Source organism: Macaca nemestrina, chromosome 14 (assembly GCF_043159975.1).
Source record: "Macaca nemestrina isolate mMacNem1 chromosome 14, mMacNem.hap1, whole genome shotgun sequence".
NCBI lineage: Eukaryota > Metazoa > Chordata > Mammalia > Primates > Cercopithecidae > Macaca > Macaca nemestrina.
Window position 1 is genome coordinate 13,369,770 of NC_092138.1, and position 19,167 is coordinate 13,388,936.

Genomic DNA, 19,167 nt, shown 5'->3' on the forward strand with positions numbered 1-19,167 from the left:
CCAGAAGACACTTTTTATTGGTGGGAAAGCAATTCCCTGAAAGACAAATGAGACAGCCAAGAAGTTAAATCCTAGAGAGTCACCTCGGCTTCTCAGGAGAGCCAATGACTCAACTCCAAAAACAAGACTTTTCTCATCAGAGTTAAACATTTTATGTTGGTTCCATAATTCCTGTTCCACAACCAGGCACAGTGGCTTACACCTGTAATCCCAGCACTTTGGGAGGCCAAAGCAGGTGAATCGCTTGAGCCCAGGAGTTCAAGACCATCCTGAGCAACATGGCAAAACCCTGTCTTCACAAAAAAAAAGAAAAAAATCCCACCAAATACTTAATTCCCATTCATTTTTAAAAGGTTAACTTTCAAATACACATGGAGTCTAAACCACTTTCATTTGTGTACATATAATGAATATACTGATTATATAGGCATAAATAAATAAAACATCAATAGATATGATTTATATTCTTTATCTTAAGCAAGAATTATATTTTTGATTATTTAACACAATTTGTTCACCTGTAGACATCTCCACTCTATTTTAAAAAGTCTTCTAATCTTATATGTCCATCAGTTGGGTATTTTGATGAGTTTTGCAAGTACCTATCAAAACTTCTCAGATGTCTAATAGTGTTAATTGTTATAAATATAAAGGAAGCCCCATGAAACATTCATAGGATCAGCCCAATGCATTTTTACTGCAAAAGTGCAACAGTATATGTATCAGATGATTAAACTAGACCTGACACATCATCTTTTTATACTCCTGATGTTTGCAATTCTTTGAGAAAAATGAACAGCCTCTATCATCCATACCCCAAGAAGGATAAATCACATCTGAAATCTCACACCAGAATTGCCTTTTAAGTGAAGCCCCATAAATGCAGTCGCAGGGAAAACTGCAATTGATCCACAAGGATATCCATTATTAGCTATTACCTAACAGAAAAGACACAAATCTTTCTCATTAGACCTATTTGTTTGTTGGAGATCAGGTGACGCTGGAGTGATTCTTTTCCCCTGGATTTTCCTCTGTTGAGCTTGTGTGCTCTGCATCTCTCTCCATCTGCAGAATGCCCTCATCCTCCCCTCTCTTTGCTGTCCCTCCTTCCTGTTGGATATGTAATCAGCCTGCCTCATCAATGCTTTGCCTTTTTCCTTTCCACGATTAATCGATCTCCTGCTGTGCATGAACTAACACTGTGCACTTTAATTCCATAAAGGTCATGTATATAAACAAACATCTTAACTTGATAGCTTGAGAAAAATTATGTCTAGAGATTTACATATTTGATGATCCAGAGACCAACTAATACTCCTCTTTAGAGTTCTAGATGATAGATGTATGTGTATATATATGGGGGGGGACGGTGCTCATGAGTGCATAGCCACGTGTATTTGTGTAACATGGAGAACTAGGATATTGTGCTAGATGCCAGGAAAGAGCAGTAAACAAGATCCTTATGTCTCTGCCTTCATGCAGTTTATGTCCTAACGGTGTGTACAGACAGGTATGCAGGGACACACTGATGATACTAAGTAACCTATGCTGTGATGCGAAACACAGGGGGCTATAAGAGCATGTAGTGGAGGGTACGTAGGCCAGGTAGAGAGGCAGAAGAAGCAACATCACAGCTAAGGCCTGAAAGATAAGCAGGAGTTAGCCAGTGTAGAAGGAAGGGAAAAGGTTCCAGGCAGAGAGGACAACCTGGAAGATAAGTGAGATTATAGCTCAGTAGATAAATTGAAAACTCAGAGTGGCTGTATCATGGCATCGAACAAAGGTAGAGGCATGAAATGAGGCTGAGAAATGGCTTTGAATCTGAGGACACAGGGCTTTCAAGACTTGATAAGAAGTTGTCAGCCTTTGCTATATAAGTGTAATGTCATCTTTGTTAAAAACACCACTATCAAGCAGGGGAGCTAGGCAAGCAGTTCCTAAAATTCACGTGGAATAATCATCATGCTAGAATCATCCTGAAAATTCTGAAAGAAGACTGATGAGTGAGACGCTAATACTTCAAATAGCAAAAAAAAAAAAAAAAAAAAAAAAAAAAAAAAAAGACGCTGTGGGAGATAAAAGTTTAATGCTGGCATGTAAGTACACAGACTGATTAATGGAATAAGCTAGATCCCTAAGCAGGCCCAAACACAAAGGTAGTCCTCCCATAGAACCAAATTGCTATTTTAAATTAGCGAGGAAAAGACAGAATTATGTAACTAATGAGATCCAGAAACCTGATTGGCTACACCAAAAAAAATAAATAAATAAAACAATTGCTACATCACTCCATATATTTTTAAAATTTAGATAGACAAAAGCTTTAAATGTAAAAACATATAATAGTAAAAGCAGTAGAAGAAAATATAGAATTGTTCATTTTATACTCTTAGGAAAGGCAATAAGTCTTCTTAGCCATATCTACAACATAGACACAGAAAAGGAAATAAACTTTACTAGAAAAAAATTAATTCTGCTTCACAAAAAAGGAGGAAGAGGAGGAGGAGAAAAAAGAAATATCATAATCCATAACTGACATTAGAAGACAAGCAAAACATTAGGCAAAGTACAAATTTTCTTATTTTTTGAAAAGGCCACTGATTCAATTAAAAAGGAAAAGGGCTAAGTTTACTGAAAAAAAAATACCAATGACTTACAAACATATGAAAACACTTTCAATTTGAATCATAATTACAAAGCTGCAAAATACAGCAATTGAGGTACTATTTCTCAGGAAACTGGTTGACAAACGACAAATGGTTTGATAACAAAAGGTTCAATAATAATAGTACTGGCTTAATTGTAGGAAAGCAGGCACTCCCAGCTTCTGTGAGAGAACAAAATGATGTGACCTCTTTGCAAAACAACTTGGCAATATTTACTTAAAAATCGCAAATATTAGAGACCTCAGAAATAACACCACACATCTACAACTATCTGATCTTTGACAAACTTGACAAGAACAAGCAATAGGGAAAGGATTCCCTGTTTAATAAATGGTACTGGGAAAACTGGCTGGCCATAGGCAGAAAATTGAAACTGGACCCCTTCCTTACACCTTATACAAAAATTAACTCTAGATGGATTAAAGACCTAAATGTAAAACCCAAAACCATAAAAACCCTAGAAGAAAACCTCGGCAATACCATTCAGGTATATGCATGGGCAAAGAATTCATGACTAGGACACCAAAAGCAATTGCAACCAAAGTCAAACTTGACAAATGGGATCTACTTAAACTAAAGAGCTTCTACACAGCAAAAGAAACTATCATCAGCGTGAACAGGCAACCTACAGAATGGGAGAAAATTTTTGCAATCTACACATCTGACAAAGGTCTAATATCCAGAATCTACAAGGTACTTAAACAAATTTACAAGAAAAAAAAAACCCATAAAAAAGTAGGCAAAGGGTATGAACAGATACTTCTCAAAACAAGACATTTATGCAGCCAACAAACATATGAACCAAAGCTCATCATTGCTCTCACTCATCATTTCATTAGAGAAATGCAAATCAAAACCACAGTGAGGTACTATCACGCCAGTCAGAATGGCGATTATTAAAAAGTCAGGAAGCAATACATGCTGGCGAGGTTGTGGAGAAATAGGAACGCTTTTACACTGTTGGTGCGAGTGTAAATTAGTTCAACCATTGTGGAAAAGAGCGTGGTGATTCCTCAAGGATCTAGAACCAGAAATACCATTTGACCCAGCAATCCCATCAAAGGGTATATACCCAAAGGATTATTAATCATTCTACTATAAAGACACATGCACACATATATTTATTGCAGCACTATTTACAATAGCAAAGACTTGGAACCAACCCAAATGCCCATCAATGATAGACTGGATAGAGAAAATGTGGCACATATACAGCATGGAATACTATGCAGCCACAAAAAAGAATGAGATCATGTCTTTCACAGGGACATGGATGAAGCTGGAAGCCACCATTCTCAGTAAACTAACACAGGAACAGAAAACCAAACACTGCATGTTCTCACTGGTAAGTGAGAGTTGAACAATGAGAACACATGGACACAGGGAGGGGAACATCACACACCAGGGCCTGTTGGGGGTGGGGGGCAAGGGGAGGGATAGCACTAGGACAAATACTCAATGCATGTGGGGCTTAAAGCCTAGATGACAGGTTGATAGGTGCAGCAAACCACCATGACACATGTATACCTATGTACAAACCTGCACATTCTGCACATGTATCCCGGAACTTAAGGTAAAATAAACACACAGATACACACACACACATATACACACACACACAAATCACAAAGCACAAATATCTTGCAATTTTCCTGCAATTCAAATTCTAGGAACATTTCCTATAGATAAAGTTACGCATGTGATGTTGGGAGGTGGGGACTTCTGGAGGTGATTAGGTCTTTAGGGCGGGATGAGATTAATGCCCTTTATAAAAGAGGCCAGAGGGAGCTTGTCTGTCCCTTCTGCCATGTGAGGATACAAGTAGAAGGTATGCACAAGAACTTGTACACTGGAGTTGTCTAGTAAGAAGTTGGTTAAATAGAATCTATTTATCCAGAGGATTTCTGTGCAGCTGGGAAGAAAATAAGGTTGGTTACATATGTTTATCCAGAAACATTTTTAAGATACATTGTTAAGTGAAAAACTAACAAGATGTAGAAGAGGGGGTATAGCATGCCCTCATTTGTGTACAAACTAAAAAGACCTATATATATATACTATATATGTAAGAAGAAGATTTATGAAAGGGAACCGACACAAAATAAGATCCATGGTTGTTATTGGAGAGGGGAGCTGAGGGATTTTAGAGGGTGGGAGTACATGGTGGGAGGGAATTGCCTGGGCTCTCGAGGTCAAACTTGGGCAACAAGGTTGGAGTAGACAGAGCCTTAAGTGAGACATTAGATAGGCTCCTATCCCTAATTATGCTCTGCTTTACCAAGCAGCCCAGGCCAACTAAAAAGCCTGACAGCCCCTCAAAGGCTGCCAAAACCTCCCCACCTTCTTCAGAGTGGAGGTACACTCTTTGTAGCAAGAGTTACAACGTGTATTCATGGTACACTCCTTTGTGCTGCCTGCATTTCTGATCACTTTCAAATATTATCTTGAAAAATAAAATTACCAGCTAAATTCCATACAATAAAGTTAATGCATTTCAGAGAGATGTGCAAAATCACTTTAAAGAATCTGAAAGGCTCCCAGGCATGAGAAGCCCTGGTTAAAGGCACTAACCTTTCCAAAGAAAGAATGCATCAATCAGCATTGGTGCTGGGCAGAGAATGAAGGAGAGGAAAAGGAGCGTCCATCCAGGGGATACAAGTCTGGGCCAAAGTACTTCAAGTTCTACATTCCCTTTGTGAAGGCTCTCCCATTATGGAGATGGATGCCTCAGGCAAGCTTAGCTTAATGCCATTTAACATTTTAAATGCAGAATTAAATGCCCTTGCTCTAATTCCAAGATCAACCAAGCAAGCTTCCAGTTATAATTTGTTCTTTTTTATAGAGCTGCTGGTGTAGAAAAAGACTGTTATGCTGATCTGTGCATTCTGGTCCATGTAATAGTTATATGCCTCTTTATATAGCAATATAGTGACAATTTTCTTCTATTTTTTAAAAAACTAAAACGAAAATAAACAACTTTAGGCATTATTTTAAGAGACACCGGGAGCCAGAGGGTAATTATAAGCAGTGAGATGATAAGATCAGCATTTGGGAAAGACCATTCCAGCTACAGTGTGGCATGGGTAGAGAGGGGACAAGACTGGAGGCAGGGATGCGAAATAGGAAGCGATGGCAGCATTTTAGGCAAGGATGATGATGGCATGAATTATATTGTTTCTATGTAAGTACTTATCAGATGTTTGTTCCCCGCCCCCCGCCCCCGCACACTGCAATCCTGGTAAGAAGAGACCAGGGCAGTTTTTCTCACCATATCCCATGTACTTAGCTAGTGTCTAACATGGAGAAGACCCCAATCAATATTTGTTGAAAGAATGATTGAATAATGTCAGTGGAGATTTTAAAAATTAGATTTAAGAAATACTTAGGAAACTGGATTGACAAGACATAGTATGTGAATGAGTATAGGGGTTACAGAGAAGGAAGAGTCATGGTTTGTGGCTTGTATTTACTGACTGGATAATGGTGCCATCCATTACAATAGGGAACACTGGCAATGGGTTTGGGGCAACAGTGAAAAATTTTGTTTAGAAATGACAAGTGTGACACTGTCCTGTATGAGAGGTGTTGCATACATGAGTCCAAAGGTCTTCACTGATAATTGATGGGAAACAGATTAGGAAATCATTAGCACAAAGAAGGTAACATAAGTCATGGATGAGGGTGATGTAGCCCAGAGATAGCCCAGGAAGAGAAGCAGCCATAGGACAGAATCCCAAGGGACATCAACTTTTAAGGTCTGTTTTTAAGAGCAGAGAAAAGGAACCGACAAATAAAGCAAACAAGTAGCATGCAGAGAGATAGAGGGAAAACAAGAAAAATGTGGTTACACCAAGGCCAAAGGAAAAGAATGTTTCAAGGAGGGAGTGAGAAATGAAGCCAAATTCTGCTAAGAAGTCAAGTAAGATAAGGACTGAGGAATATGGCCCACGAAGGCTTCTGGGGACTATGGTGGAGTGAGTTTGAAAAACAGTGGAATGGGACTGGTATAGGAGATAGGAAAATAGACATAATGAATACAGATCACTCTTCCAAGATCTGGCTTTGAAGAGAGAGTTACTTCAGTCAGGATCAGAAGGAGAGCGAGGGAATCGTGCTAAAGAAAAACTTTTCTAAGATGGGAGGAACATGAACCTGCTTCAATTCTTATCTTAAAATGTGGAACAATAGAAAGAAACAGAAAATACAGATATGTGAGCAAGGGAAAGTTGCTGATAGAAAAAAGCTTAAGAGGATGAGCCAAGAGGTTCAGTGATTAGCTTCAGCTGAAAGGCGCTCCAGCCCTTCCATCGTAACCGGTTGCAGATGCAAGTTGCAGCTTACTCTAATGCAGTATGAGTGAAGGTGGCCCCAGGAATACCAAAACTCATTTGACAGAAAATAATGAAACTCAGTTGGATTACCTTCACCATAGGAAGTAAGGATTGGGAATTACTCACATCCCATCTACACATCAATGTTTCCCACCATTAGAAGTGTTTAGATGTGTATGCATCTGTCTCTTGCTAGATATAAGCTGCTCAGGGGCTCCTTGCCTCTGCAGAGTACCCTATTGGTTGGACATCTCCATGTCCTCAATAACACTAGTGACACTGAACTACTGTTTGCATGATGGCAGCTCACCCACATGACAGTCAGGAAATGTGACAAACTATTCCACCAAGATGAAAAGACAACTTGATGAGCAGAAAAATAAGATTTGATGTCTGTGAAAGCTTCTGCTCTTGGGTTCACAGAAAACAGAGACTAACCAAAGAGTTCAGTTAGAAAACTTGCCAGAGCGTCATCCACAGAAGTGGGCCAGGAATGGGCTGAAAAAGTCTTGAACACTAATCCCAGGGAAAAAATAAAAATTTGTTTCTATTAGTGGGAAACCACAGAAGGGCTGCCACCCAGGATGGCAGGAAGCTGGTGACCAGCAAAACCTTCCAGCCTCAGTGGCAGAGCTGGACTTAAAGAAAACCTACAGGTTGGGTTTCTGCTGTTTAGCCACCAAAAGAACTGAAGCAGACTCTGGTTTGCCCCTGGAGTGGAGGCAATGGTGAATTCTAGAACAGAAAAGGAAACCCTAGCGTCCATGGCTGACTGATTCAGAACCACAGAGTCTTTCAAGGAGTAGCATGCATGGGAGTCGCAGCCTCCAGATTCAAGATGAAATCACTCAGGCTGATGAGGTCAAGTAGCTCAACCAAGATCCCAGACCCCGATACTGTCAGAGAGTGGGTATCCCAACTCCTGTCTCCCTGACCAGGGCTCCTTTCAGTTATACCAGGTTCCTATACTTTGTCTCCTTTCTGACTGTTAACCTTATCAAATCAGGTTCAGTTGAAACAATGACGGTCTGCCCTCAGGTCATCCACCAGAAAAAAAGTACACAAGCCAAGATTTCTTCACAATCTATTAAAGGGGTTTCCAGCCAAATGATTGCTTGTGTAGGTACGTCTGTGATTTGGGAACAGAGGGGAAGGGGATAAGAAACACCACCAGAAACAGAAGGAGGCTGAAGAGTTGCAAAGAGAAAGGACCAAACCTATGTACCTTAGTCCATTTGGGCTGCTATAATAAAATATTTTAGACTGGGTAATTTATAACAACAGAAATGTATTGCTCACAGTTTTAGAGGCTGGGAAGTCTAAGATCAAGATTCTAGGAGATTCGATATCTGGTGAGGGCCCATTCCTCATAAATGGCACCTTCTTTGTGTGTCCTCACATAGCAGGAAGGACAAACAAGCTCTCTGGAATCTCTTTTATGAGGCCACTAACCCCATTTGCCTTTATGTCATAATCAACTCCCACCTCTAAACACCACTACCCTGGTGACTGAGTTTCAACATATGAATCTTGGGAGAATACAAACATTCGGGCCATAGCACCAGATGCGCACAAGAAATATCCAAGGAGCAACATCATCTATAACATTCTTTGAGTTTGGGGTGGTAGCAGCAGGGTTTTGAAATAAAATTGGGAGTAAACTAAAAAGAGTGTTCTGGTTTGGGTTTTGTTTTGTTCTTTGGAGAGAGACATTTGTTTTGGATTTTTTTTTTCGCCGTAGTTGTGTGTTTTTTTTGTCACACCTTACTGGGGAATCTAGGGGCTATGATATCAAACTCCCCTGCCCGGCACCCTCCACCCCTACACATGCATCACACAGAGGAATAAGCCAAGCCCAGAAAAGAGAGGTCACTTGCCCCACGGTGGGCCAGAGTCAGACAATTCGGGCATAGGTCCCTCTGCCACCTCACAGCAAGGGACTCTGGGGTACATGAAGTAGAAACAACTCTTGTTACAAAGATTAGCGTCGAGAAGACTCTTTCTTTTTAAATTGCACCACACTGCAGAGGTTGAAACCAAAATTCCAATACCTTTCAGTTTCGTTTACATTGTTCATTTATGTTGAGAAGAGATCAAAGAACCAGAAGAGAGACACAGTGGGTCTCTGAGTGACCAGGTCAGCTAACAGGGTCAATGCACTAACACTCAAGTACTTCTCACAAAGAAGACAGCCCCACCAGGTCCTGGCCAAGAGAAATCCAGAATGATAAAATCAAAACTAAAACAGTGATTTAGGGAAGTACATTCTCAATTATTCAGAAAAGTTTACAACTCAAGATAATTAAGTTGAACAAATTACACACAGCAGAGTTTTATACACAGATTTATGTATTGATAAAAACACGGTACACGCATACAACATTATGGTACGTGTCTATGTATGTGTGTGTAGACAATTCTTGGGATATGAAGATTACAGGAAAGGATGGGGTGCTAAGTAGCAATTTGTCCTTATTTGACATAAAAAAGGAACTCTAAATGGTGTGTGATTATTAACAGTTTTATTTTGTACAAGAAGGTGCCATATTACCAAAGGAAACCAAATCGTTTATCTCTTCACAATATACATCAGACTGCCCAGGAGCTGAACAGGAGAAGAGGATGGGGGGTGGGGCAGACAGAAGATGAAGCACCAGCCCACCTCCTTTGCACTGCATGACGTTTAACCTGTGAACATGAGTTCAAGTCTCCAGACCTCTCCTAGGCTCTCGAGGTCAAATTTAGGCAACAAGGTTGGAGTAGACAGAGTCCTAAGTGAGACATTAGATAGGATCCTATCCCTAATTATGCTCTGCTTTACCAAGGGGCCCAGGCAAACTAATAAACCTGACAGCCCCTCAGAGGCTGCCAAAACCTCCCCACCTTCTTAAGAGTGAGACTGTAAACCTAAGTAAGCGGATGTCTGTAAAGGGCCCTTCACGTCCCATGGGAGCAAACCTTCATGCAACCAAAAATATCTCTCAGAAGGGTGCTTTTCCTGGAAAGGTCTCACAGCAGAACATGAACAAATATAAAATGGTAGCTGGATGAGTTTTGGATGGGAGCCAATAATCCTGAAGTTTGCTCACTGGCTCAGTCACTGAGACTGGTCATCAATCTTGAGGCATTGAGAAGTCAGGGGGAAGAAAGAAGTCAGGGAAGAATAAGTATTCTCTCGCCACAGGTCTTTCAGGGGAGCTAACACAGACCTTGTGGAAAGGGCTGTGGGTTTCTCCACTTACATAAGCACCCCCCACTGTGGCAAAGACTCCAGGGGCAACAGTCTTCATTTCACTCTGTCTGCTCTGCTCCTCCTCCAACCCCAATCTGCAAAGATGGCCCAGCAGGCACAAGGTTAGCATAACTAATTGCTGCCAACTCATGAAGGCTTTTCTTTGAAGCTCGATTTTTGTGTATGAATTGCCTGAAGAAGAGGAACACTTGAAATTTAACACACACACACACACACACACACACACACACACTAAGCTAAACAGAAAATATATTTCTTCCTGTATGAAGATAAGATGATTGCTTTCAGATCAGTAGCTCATGCACTTTTTAATTTTTTAGTCTCTCACAGAGATGAGTTTGCACAGACTTAGCCATGTTCAACTTGTCTCCCCATTTATGGTGGTTCTATTAGGTTGGTGCAAAAGTAATGGCAAAAAGCGCAATTACTTTTGCACCAATCTAATAAAATGGTGAGCCAGAATTAGGCAGTCAGTTTGAGAACACAGAACAGAGGGGAGGCACCCTAAAGCAAAGGCCCCCAGCATTCATTTGGATGCTAGGAGAAAGAGCTTCTAGTTCCTACCATGCTGTTAATGAGTCGACCTTGGGCGACTTTCTTCACTGCCCTTGATTTTTGCAAAGAAGAGGCTGAAGCAGATCGTTTCTAAAGCCTTTCTCTTTCTGAGGTTCCGATTCTAAGTGACCCATCTGAACACTGACCCTGTGGCCTCAGACTCATTAGACCAGCACTTACATGCCACTAGCCTTGTTAGCAGCTCACATTTAAAAAGACATGGTCTGAAGGAGTTCAGAGCAGACACTGAACACATTTCCAAGTAACACTCTGACACCAAAGGTCTTCAAATTCACACACCACCAGACCCAGAGCACCTTGCATCGCCCCCTTCCTTCACAGCTGATGTATACACTTCCTTATCTCCATGACCGAGGCTTCAGGAAACCTCAGAGCCTGGAGAAACTTGTCTGAGCATCAAATCCAAAGCCCTCGGTTTACATGTAACAAGCTGAGGCCCAGAAACATTAAAAAGCTGCTTCAAGATCAGGTAACTGGGTAGTGACTGGGTAGTGGTGACATTGGGATGCAGTTTCCAGGTCTCCTGACTCCAGCTTTCCATGATATGCTTTTTCATTTTTATTTTTTGAAACACATAAAGAATTAACTTGGTATCTACACATTATTTTTCTTTGCAAGATTTTTATAACTTTGGGCACATTCACTCATTCATCTCCCAGATCAATATTTATGACTTCCCAGTCCTTCGGACACCCCAGAGAGCAAAGTTAAGTGGTGAGAAGGCACCCAGTTATATGGAGCCTTTACTTTTCTAATGGAGATTGATCAGCAATCAAATGTGAGCTAAAATTATCAGGCCACAGTGGAGCTCAGATCTTTGCCATTTGAGGCTTGAGGTGGGATTTGTTTTAAAATAGCTCAACCAAGTAGACTATAAAAATGATTGATCAACTATAAATAATCCAAGACTCAGGGCTTTTTTTTCTTCCCTCTCTCTTTCTCTCTCCCTCTCTCTCTCTCACGAACACACATCAAACAAGTAAAAACTTTGCCACACCTCAATAGTCTCTCCCCCAAATCCTCCCATTGATTACAGGCATCAGGAGCGACTAAAAACTGGCCTTGTTCCAAGAGGCAGGTCTTTCATGTCACATCCTACCCTATAGCTTCTGAACCTACAAGAAACCCTCTAGAGAAGTGGTAAAGTTAGCCAGAGGGATAAGGCCAGTTTATGGTATTCAATAATGGTTTGATAATGTTTTTTCCCTAAGATGAGCAATGGGTTAAAACTGGATTCACTTGCTTAATACTCAAGGCAAAAAAAAAAAAAAAAAAGAAGAAGAAGAAAGTAAAAGAGAAAAGAAATTCAATTCCCCTTCCCCAGCTAAACAAAAACTCTAGTTTTTATACTCCTATGACCTAGATACAGTCAAAGAGATCATACAGAATATTCCTAGGGAGAAAGAGACCTCAACTCTCAGCTGTTCGCCAACTCTTCAGCTTAGAAAACATCTTTATAAGGGAATATTGAAACAGACACAAACAGAGGTTTATGGGATAGAAACAGTGAGAGACCTTAAACAGACCTAAACTCGACGCTAGGGAGCTGGGACCACATTGCTTCAACTTCCCATTACTTACTTGTAATAACATACAACCCAGGCTCTTCTCTCAACTCCAGCGTTCTGAATTCCCATAAGGAAATATCACTTTTCAGAGAAGAAAAAAATCAAACCCATTTTCCTGTATAGTAAATAATGGGTGATGGAAGGGGAGGTGGAAGAAAGTAGGGTCAAAAGGGTCACAAGGCTTTTCCATCGGTTTACCCAGGGTAACAGAAGTGTCCACACGGTTGTGCCAAGCTGATGTCTGTAAATACCTACACTACGAAGACAGCATGTTCTCAACTCCAGCTTACAAGTTGTATTAAATAATGAATGATGTAAATTAGACTGCCTTATTTATTAACAAGTCTAGTGTGGCTTACGCAACCATGCTCCAAATTTAAATACATGGCTCTTAAACGCATATAAGCCACAATCCAAAGTTCTAAAATCCCCAATGGAGGGGCTGAGAAGTAAACATCAGAGTAATAAAAACTGATGCCTATCACTGAATCTTTGTGAATGCCAGGATTTTTTTAAGTACAATTAATTGCCATGGCAAAGCTTACTAAAGTAAGAGGGCCAAAATCAATGTATTAATGACACAACATCACAGCTGCTTAACCAGGCCAACAATAAATTGCACATAGAGTCTGTGATAGGAGAAGCTTCAAATTCTATTTAGGTTGTGCTAAGAGGAAAAATATAAGGCTTGTCTCAAATATTACCCCCAAATCAGAGAATACCACTGAAGAAACTCAAAAAAAGATCCGTGTTGGTCTTCATAAAGCATGTGCAACATAAAAATGCACACCCTTCCACAAAAACATGGATAGACAGAACACTACCGAACTGTAAGATGGTAAATTTTAGGTTATGTATTTTTTTTTTTTTTACCACAGCTAAAAAAATGCATGACTTCTTTTGACTGTGCCTTTTACCACTTGGGTGAAACAGAAATTGTCCTTTGCAATGCACTCTGGCACTTAGTACAACTGGGATTTAAACGGCCAGTTACATAATTCCAACAACAGGCTTCACTCTTGAATTCCATTGCATGTGACATTGGTACTGTGTTTAAATTCATTTTAATGCTGCTGTGGTATAACCATTTCCAAATAACAGGAGCTGCCACTTAGCAGTGTGATGCAGAGCAGGCGTTATACATACCTATAGATAGATACTGATCTGGTTATGTCACATTAGTGAGCAAAAAATATAAAACAGGTACTGTGATGGGAAGATTTTTAATATAGGTTCAATGACTCTGAGGACAAAATGTCAGCTTAGCTTAAAGCATGCATGTAAAAACAACAACACAAAAAGATCCTACCTCTTAATCTATACATTTTTTAAATGTTCCGCTATTTGTGTTCTTAGAACCCTAAGGGCAGGATGGTTTAATATATAGATGCTAAAAGAGACACCATTTTTTAATGATGTGGTAAACTGTTGTTTCAGCAAGTTGTGTGTTGGTAATCACAGTTTATTCAATACATTATTTCTATTTTTAAAAAAATAGGAGCACGTAACTTCAGCTACATGCCATTAAACCAGAACTTTACGACAGGTTATTTTAGGAATACCACTGGGCCTAATATCAAAGTTTTAAAATATGTACAATTTGGTTCCAACTGTAGCTGGTATCCACTGGCCAAGAATTTAAAAGTTGTTTAAGCAAATATTAACATGTAAGAAAAAAAACACAGATTGTGTCATATAAGGATGAGATGAAACAAGCGCATCCACCGACGTCATTTGGAGGTCAAAAAAGCAGAATTCAAAACAATTATATGGAGTACTTTCCAAATAAGTATTGTAATATGAGTTACAGATAAAGGCACTGGGGCACAAACTGGCTGGGCTCACATGAAGCTGAGATAGAGCGGAGAAACATACTTTGTCTCAGGACTCACATCTACCCAGCCAGACTACTATTACTAACCTAATTCCCTGTTCTCAACACTTAGCCCTATATACCTCTCCACTCCCACAACCCCAAGAGGTTTTCAAATCAAAAGGGAAAAAAATCAAAGTAGAAATTAGAAGTGCCAAGATTGAATGAATAACTATGACACACGCTTTAGTAAATATTTTAAAAACCTACTTTAAAAAAGCTGAAAATAGGAATCTGCCATCAGATATAAAAGAAGCATCAACAATTGTGAGGACAGATATAAGAAAGCTCTGCTGAAATCAATTGATTTCATATACATTAGATAGCTAAGATCAGGAAGGTCTAAAATAATAATTTTTTAGATTTAAAGATAGTTTTATTTCCTTTTTCTCAGATCATGGCCTTAAAAATTATCAAAGAGAAAAACAATTAAAATGAAAATGATCAGCCCTATCTTATTTCTCTCTTCATTATATGCATCTGTCTCCTAAAACAGAATTTCAAAAGCACCACCACCACACACACAACAATATCTAACTGTGTAAGACACTCCCCATGATCTCAAAACAGTCAGAAGCACTCTGAATTCCATATGGCCTCCTCCATCTAAATACTGACACCCCATCTCATGAAAAAGATTCTGACAAAAGGCCACAGACTTTGGACCAGCCTGGTAAGCCTCAACCAGCCCAGTCCAAGACCACCACAGTTGGGGCCCTATCCACCCTTGCTCTCCGCTCTTGCTCCTGCTCTCCTTGCCACAGAGATAGAGATCCTAGCACCCTGGACTCAGTCCGATAGTTGGCTGCTCCCAACACGTCTCAGCTATGCTAGGCTTGAACATTCCCCTCTGCTCTGCTGTCATTTCCTTTTGCCTGAGGCTTATACCATAAGCATCAGCAGCAGAACAGGCAATAGAGACTAGGAAGGTCTCTTACTTACAGTAAAAAACAGGTTATCTTGGTCAACTACGTTGGCAGAAACATGGTTGTATGTTTTCTGTGGAAGGAAAAATGCATGCGCACTCGACAACCGGAAGGCCACAGCCCAAGCCCCACTTTAGGGCTGCCTATCTCAGTATCAAACTCAGTAAGGAAAACTGGGAGAAACTTTGCCTTACAATCTTGCACATATATGAATAAAATCTCATGTTAATGAGATGTATGGAATGACAGCATCCTTAAGGAAAAAATAACAATAACAGCCCAGGAGAGGTGACACAGGAATGCTAGAGAAAGGACTGGCAAGTTCTTGCTTGGTAATGTGTTTGTCACAAAGCATCAGAAAAGGAGAAAAGAAATACACAGTTCTGTTTCTTCAAGCTACAACAAGCTCAAACATTTCCAGGGATACAGGGGTCCAATGCTTAAGCCAGCATTCATCAGAGTTCTACCCACTACTTTATCATCCAGCCTAGTCCTGGGAAATTATTCAATGGGCAATTAAGAGTTATAATCCAAGTGGTCTCAAAATCATATCTCTGGGAAGTCAAGTCCAAATTAAATCAAACCAGGCTTTTAGGCTTCCAACGATCACATTTTTTCTTTTGAGCGAGTGCATTTCAACACTCAGAACTTCTCCTCTTACAGATCATTTTCAAGGCCATCTCTGGATGCCATCTCCTAAGCAAAATCTGATATATAAAATGAAAAGGGAAAGTGGTTAACTCAAACCTCAAAAAAGATGTTAAGGGAGAGACTGTCACTTCCTTCAACAGATTCGGGAAAGTTAATTATTTTAACCTCTTTTCTAGTGAATATTAATGGAACTTCTAACACAACATACACACAGCACTTTATGAAACAAAAATGCCCAAAACTAAGTTAGTGCATGCGGAAAGCCTAAAGCACACCCAGCAGAGCTTTGAAATATAAAAAGCATAGTGAGTTCCTTCCCACGAGGAATACATATATAATCGGCATATGTATATCTATATTTAAAACTTATCCTGAAGTGTCACACTTCTCCTGCACTAGCAGTCCCAAGCCAGTGAAACAGACAGGTAACTGACAGATGACCCTGTCTTGCATCTCTTGTCTCTGACTTCTCCCCACTCTTGAGACAGCATTCACTTTCAGGACCTACCCATCTGGCCAGCCCGGGCCCTAGGGGCAAGGAGAAAAAAGAGGAAAAGCTCCAGGAACTCACATTTCGGTGATGTTCTCAGGATCTACACTGTTAGGTTCCAACCTTGGAAATGCCACGATGCCAGGAGAAGGGTCGCTGCACCAGATCCGAGAGGCACTGCATTTGCAGGACGTGGGACAAGCGAGAGCGGCCCTCCAGAAACCCACAACCAGCCAGCAGAAGCCCCAGAGCCGCGCCATGGCGGGTCCATGCCACCTTATCCAGGACGACATCCCTAGCAGCCAGTGCCAGCCAGAGTGAGTGTCCCCACGCTGCACCGGCCGGTTTCCCCGACCTGTGCGGGGAGGCCTTCCCCGCGCTTGCGGCTCTCTTGACTCCTCGGTGCTTGCTTGCTGCGGGCGCGCGGAGTCCAGCGTATCACAGGCTGAGCTGGCCCGGAGCGGAGCGTATTCCAGCAGGCGGCAGGGTTCACAGTGGCCCCGGCATCGTGAACCGCTTTACAGGGGGGTGCTACCGCCGCTCGGAGCTCCGCCGCGGCCGTTGCTGCATGGCCCGGGGCGCCGGGCACCGACCGGCGGCGCTCCCGGGACTCTCTGGGGTGCAGGCTCCTTATTAGACGCGAATGGGGGTCCGGTATGCACCTCGAGGCTGAGGACAAACAGATACGCGTAAGACTGAGTGTAGGACCCCCAACACCACTAATTGGAGCACTCTCCCTCTGCGCTCGCGTCATCCCCACCCCGATCCCAGCCGGGAGACTGTGGATGGATGAGTGCCCAGCTCCAGCCCAGGAATCAACTTGCCCCGCGATGGCACTGACGCCGCTGGAGCCACCAGTGTGCCCACTCTCTCTTCGAGCCTGAGGCCAAGGGAGGGGAGGTAGGGAAAGGGTCCCCGAGACAGGATTCCATGGTACAGGCCGGGCGAAGGACCCTTTAAAGGGGAATGCGGAGACTGCCGGCAGCTTTGGCTCCGCGACGGGGGCCCCGAATGATGCTGCAGAATCCGCCACAGCCGCTGGGTGCCGGTGGCGCGGGCAGGTGGCGCGGCACGTCCCACCTGGGGAGTAGCCGAGGCCGCCCCAGGGGGAGACAGGGAGGGCCGAGGCGACCGAGGGCACTGTCTGCGCTGCTCACCCGGGCTCCGGCGCCTCACGCCCGCCGGCGGCGCCTGGGTCCAGGATCCTGCTGCCGCCGGGGACTGAGCGCGTAGAGCGCGAGCGAAGCAGCCAGCGAGGCTCCTGCTCCAACCCAATTCCGGGAGCCGCCGCCGCCGCCTCTGCTACTGCTGGCGAAGTGACGTGAGGGCTGACGCAGAGCAGGGGCAGAAACTCCAGAAAATTAGTCTGAAATCCAAAAACACACACGCGCTCATACACACACAAACCCATAACACCCTCCAGACAAAAGCACCAGGGAGGGGAGGGGAATCTGGGGGCGAGCAGGGAGGAGGGAGGCATCAGTGCCACTGGCCAGAAGCAGACAGCAGCAGCATGTGGGAGTGCACACACGCGCGCACACACGCACGCACACACGCACACATCCTGGCCGTGTAGACACGCGCGCGCGTGCCTCTGTGTGTGTGTGTGTGTGTGAATTTACATCCAGGTACCTCTGAGATGAACCGTTCCTCCGTTTGACGCCTCCCGGTCCCTAATTCACACCACAGTCTCTTCTACAATCGCGGTAGAGGCTGGCTCCCTTTTTGAAATGGAAACCGTGCTTGGTTCAGCTCTGAAAAATGCGCTGATTCTTATTATAGGAATCCTCCCTCCCTTCTCCCTCCCCGCGTTCTCCTTTCCCACCCTGCCTAAAAGGGAGGGCAAGCTATCCTAAAAATAAATAAATGTTGTAAACACCAAAACGTGTTCTGCATTGGTAACCAAGGATCACCGCCCCCATTCCGGGCCACCTATTTGGGGATCGGTGGTTTTGGAGGGGCTTCCTGTTGGTGCTTTTGCAGAGGGAAGGGAGTCTCCAAACACAATTCTAGCTCTCTAAGTGGGTCTTTTTCCTGCCGTTTTCTGCCATCACACGCCCGGGAAATAGAGACATGTGAGGGGAAGGGAGCGCGCCTGATGCGTATTCTAAATGCTCGGTGGCCACCCTGGCCTGTCCGATGTGTGGCGCCGCATCATTTTCTCTCATCCTTTAACCTGTCGGGATGTAGCCATTCCCAGATCGTAGCTTCACTCCCCGCGATGCCCACCCCATGCAGGGCATCCCAAGCCCTTGCTCCCCTGCCGTACCTTGCGCGTGTTCATGTGTGCGCGGGTGTGCGCGAACGCGTGCCCTGCGCCCGCGCTGCCCGGAGCACGATATGCATCCAGCTACGAAGAAGCCAGGCGCGGGCAGAGCCTCGGGGTCTCACTAGGGACAAATTAGGCGATCCGGGAGGGTCGGGTGACAAACCGTAATTGTTCTGCGGGCGCAGTTAAATGACGGCTGCGGGGCATTCGCAAGCCTTGTCTGAGAATCCGTCTTCCCTTTTGCGGCTCGGAATCTGTTTTTCCGCAGTCATTTAAAAGCGAACTGGGAAAATGCACCGCAGTGCCTGACACTTCCGAGGGCTCTGGTGCCCCCGCGCGGGGAGAGAGCGCCCGGCACGCTCCGGAGCACCAGCCCACCGCCACGGTCGCGGCGGGCACAGCGCTGGGGGCGCGCTCTGGCGCCAGATGCGCAACCAGCGGCGCCCGACGCCTGCGCGTCCCTGCCCGGCCAGTGAGCGGCTTGCCTGGCCTCGCCGAGGTCCGGCCCGGGGAAAAAGGCGGCCAATCCTCCGCTCCAGAGAGAGCAATGGGTTGGAGTCTCGT

General features: G+C 43.3%; 1 protein-coding gene across 16 annotated transcripts in view; it reads right to left on the minus strand.

The window, feature by feature from the left end:
- The window catches only part of LOC105498757 (neurotrophic receptor tyrosine kinase 2), a 376,720-nt gene extending 357,818 nt beyond the window's left edge, over window positions 1–18,902 (minus strand). Inside the window, exons 1-4 of one of the 16 annotated variants that reach the window (XM_011771075.3) lie at window positions 18,604–18,902; window positions 17,967–18,055; window positions 17,492–17,700; window positions 16,416–17,003 (exon numbers count right to left, since the gene is read on the minus strand). In XM_011771075.3, coding sequence (XP_011769377.1) covers window positions 16,416–16,627 — 212 coding nt within the window. In that variant the 5' untranslated portion in view covers window positions 16,628–17,003; window positions 17,492–17,700; window positions 17,967–18,055; window positions 18,604–18,902. Of the gene's footprint in view, window positions 1–15,209; window positions 15,298–16,415; window positions 17,004–17,158; window positions 17,365–17,491; window positions 17,701–17,966; window positions 18,089–18,603 lie in introns of those variants that run through there. The other 15 variants (XM_011771073.3, XM_011771078.3, XM_011771079.2 and 12 more) reach the window with 15 other exon arrangements.
- Window positions 18,903–19,167: the final 265 nt, after the last annotated feature.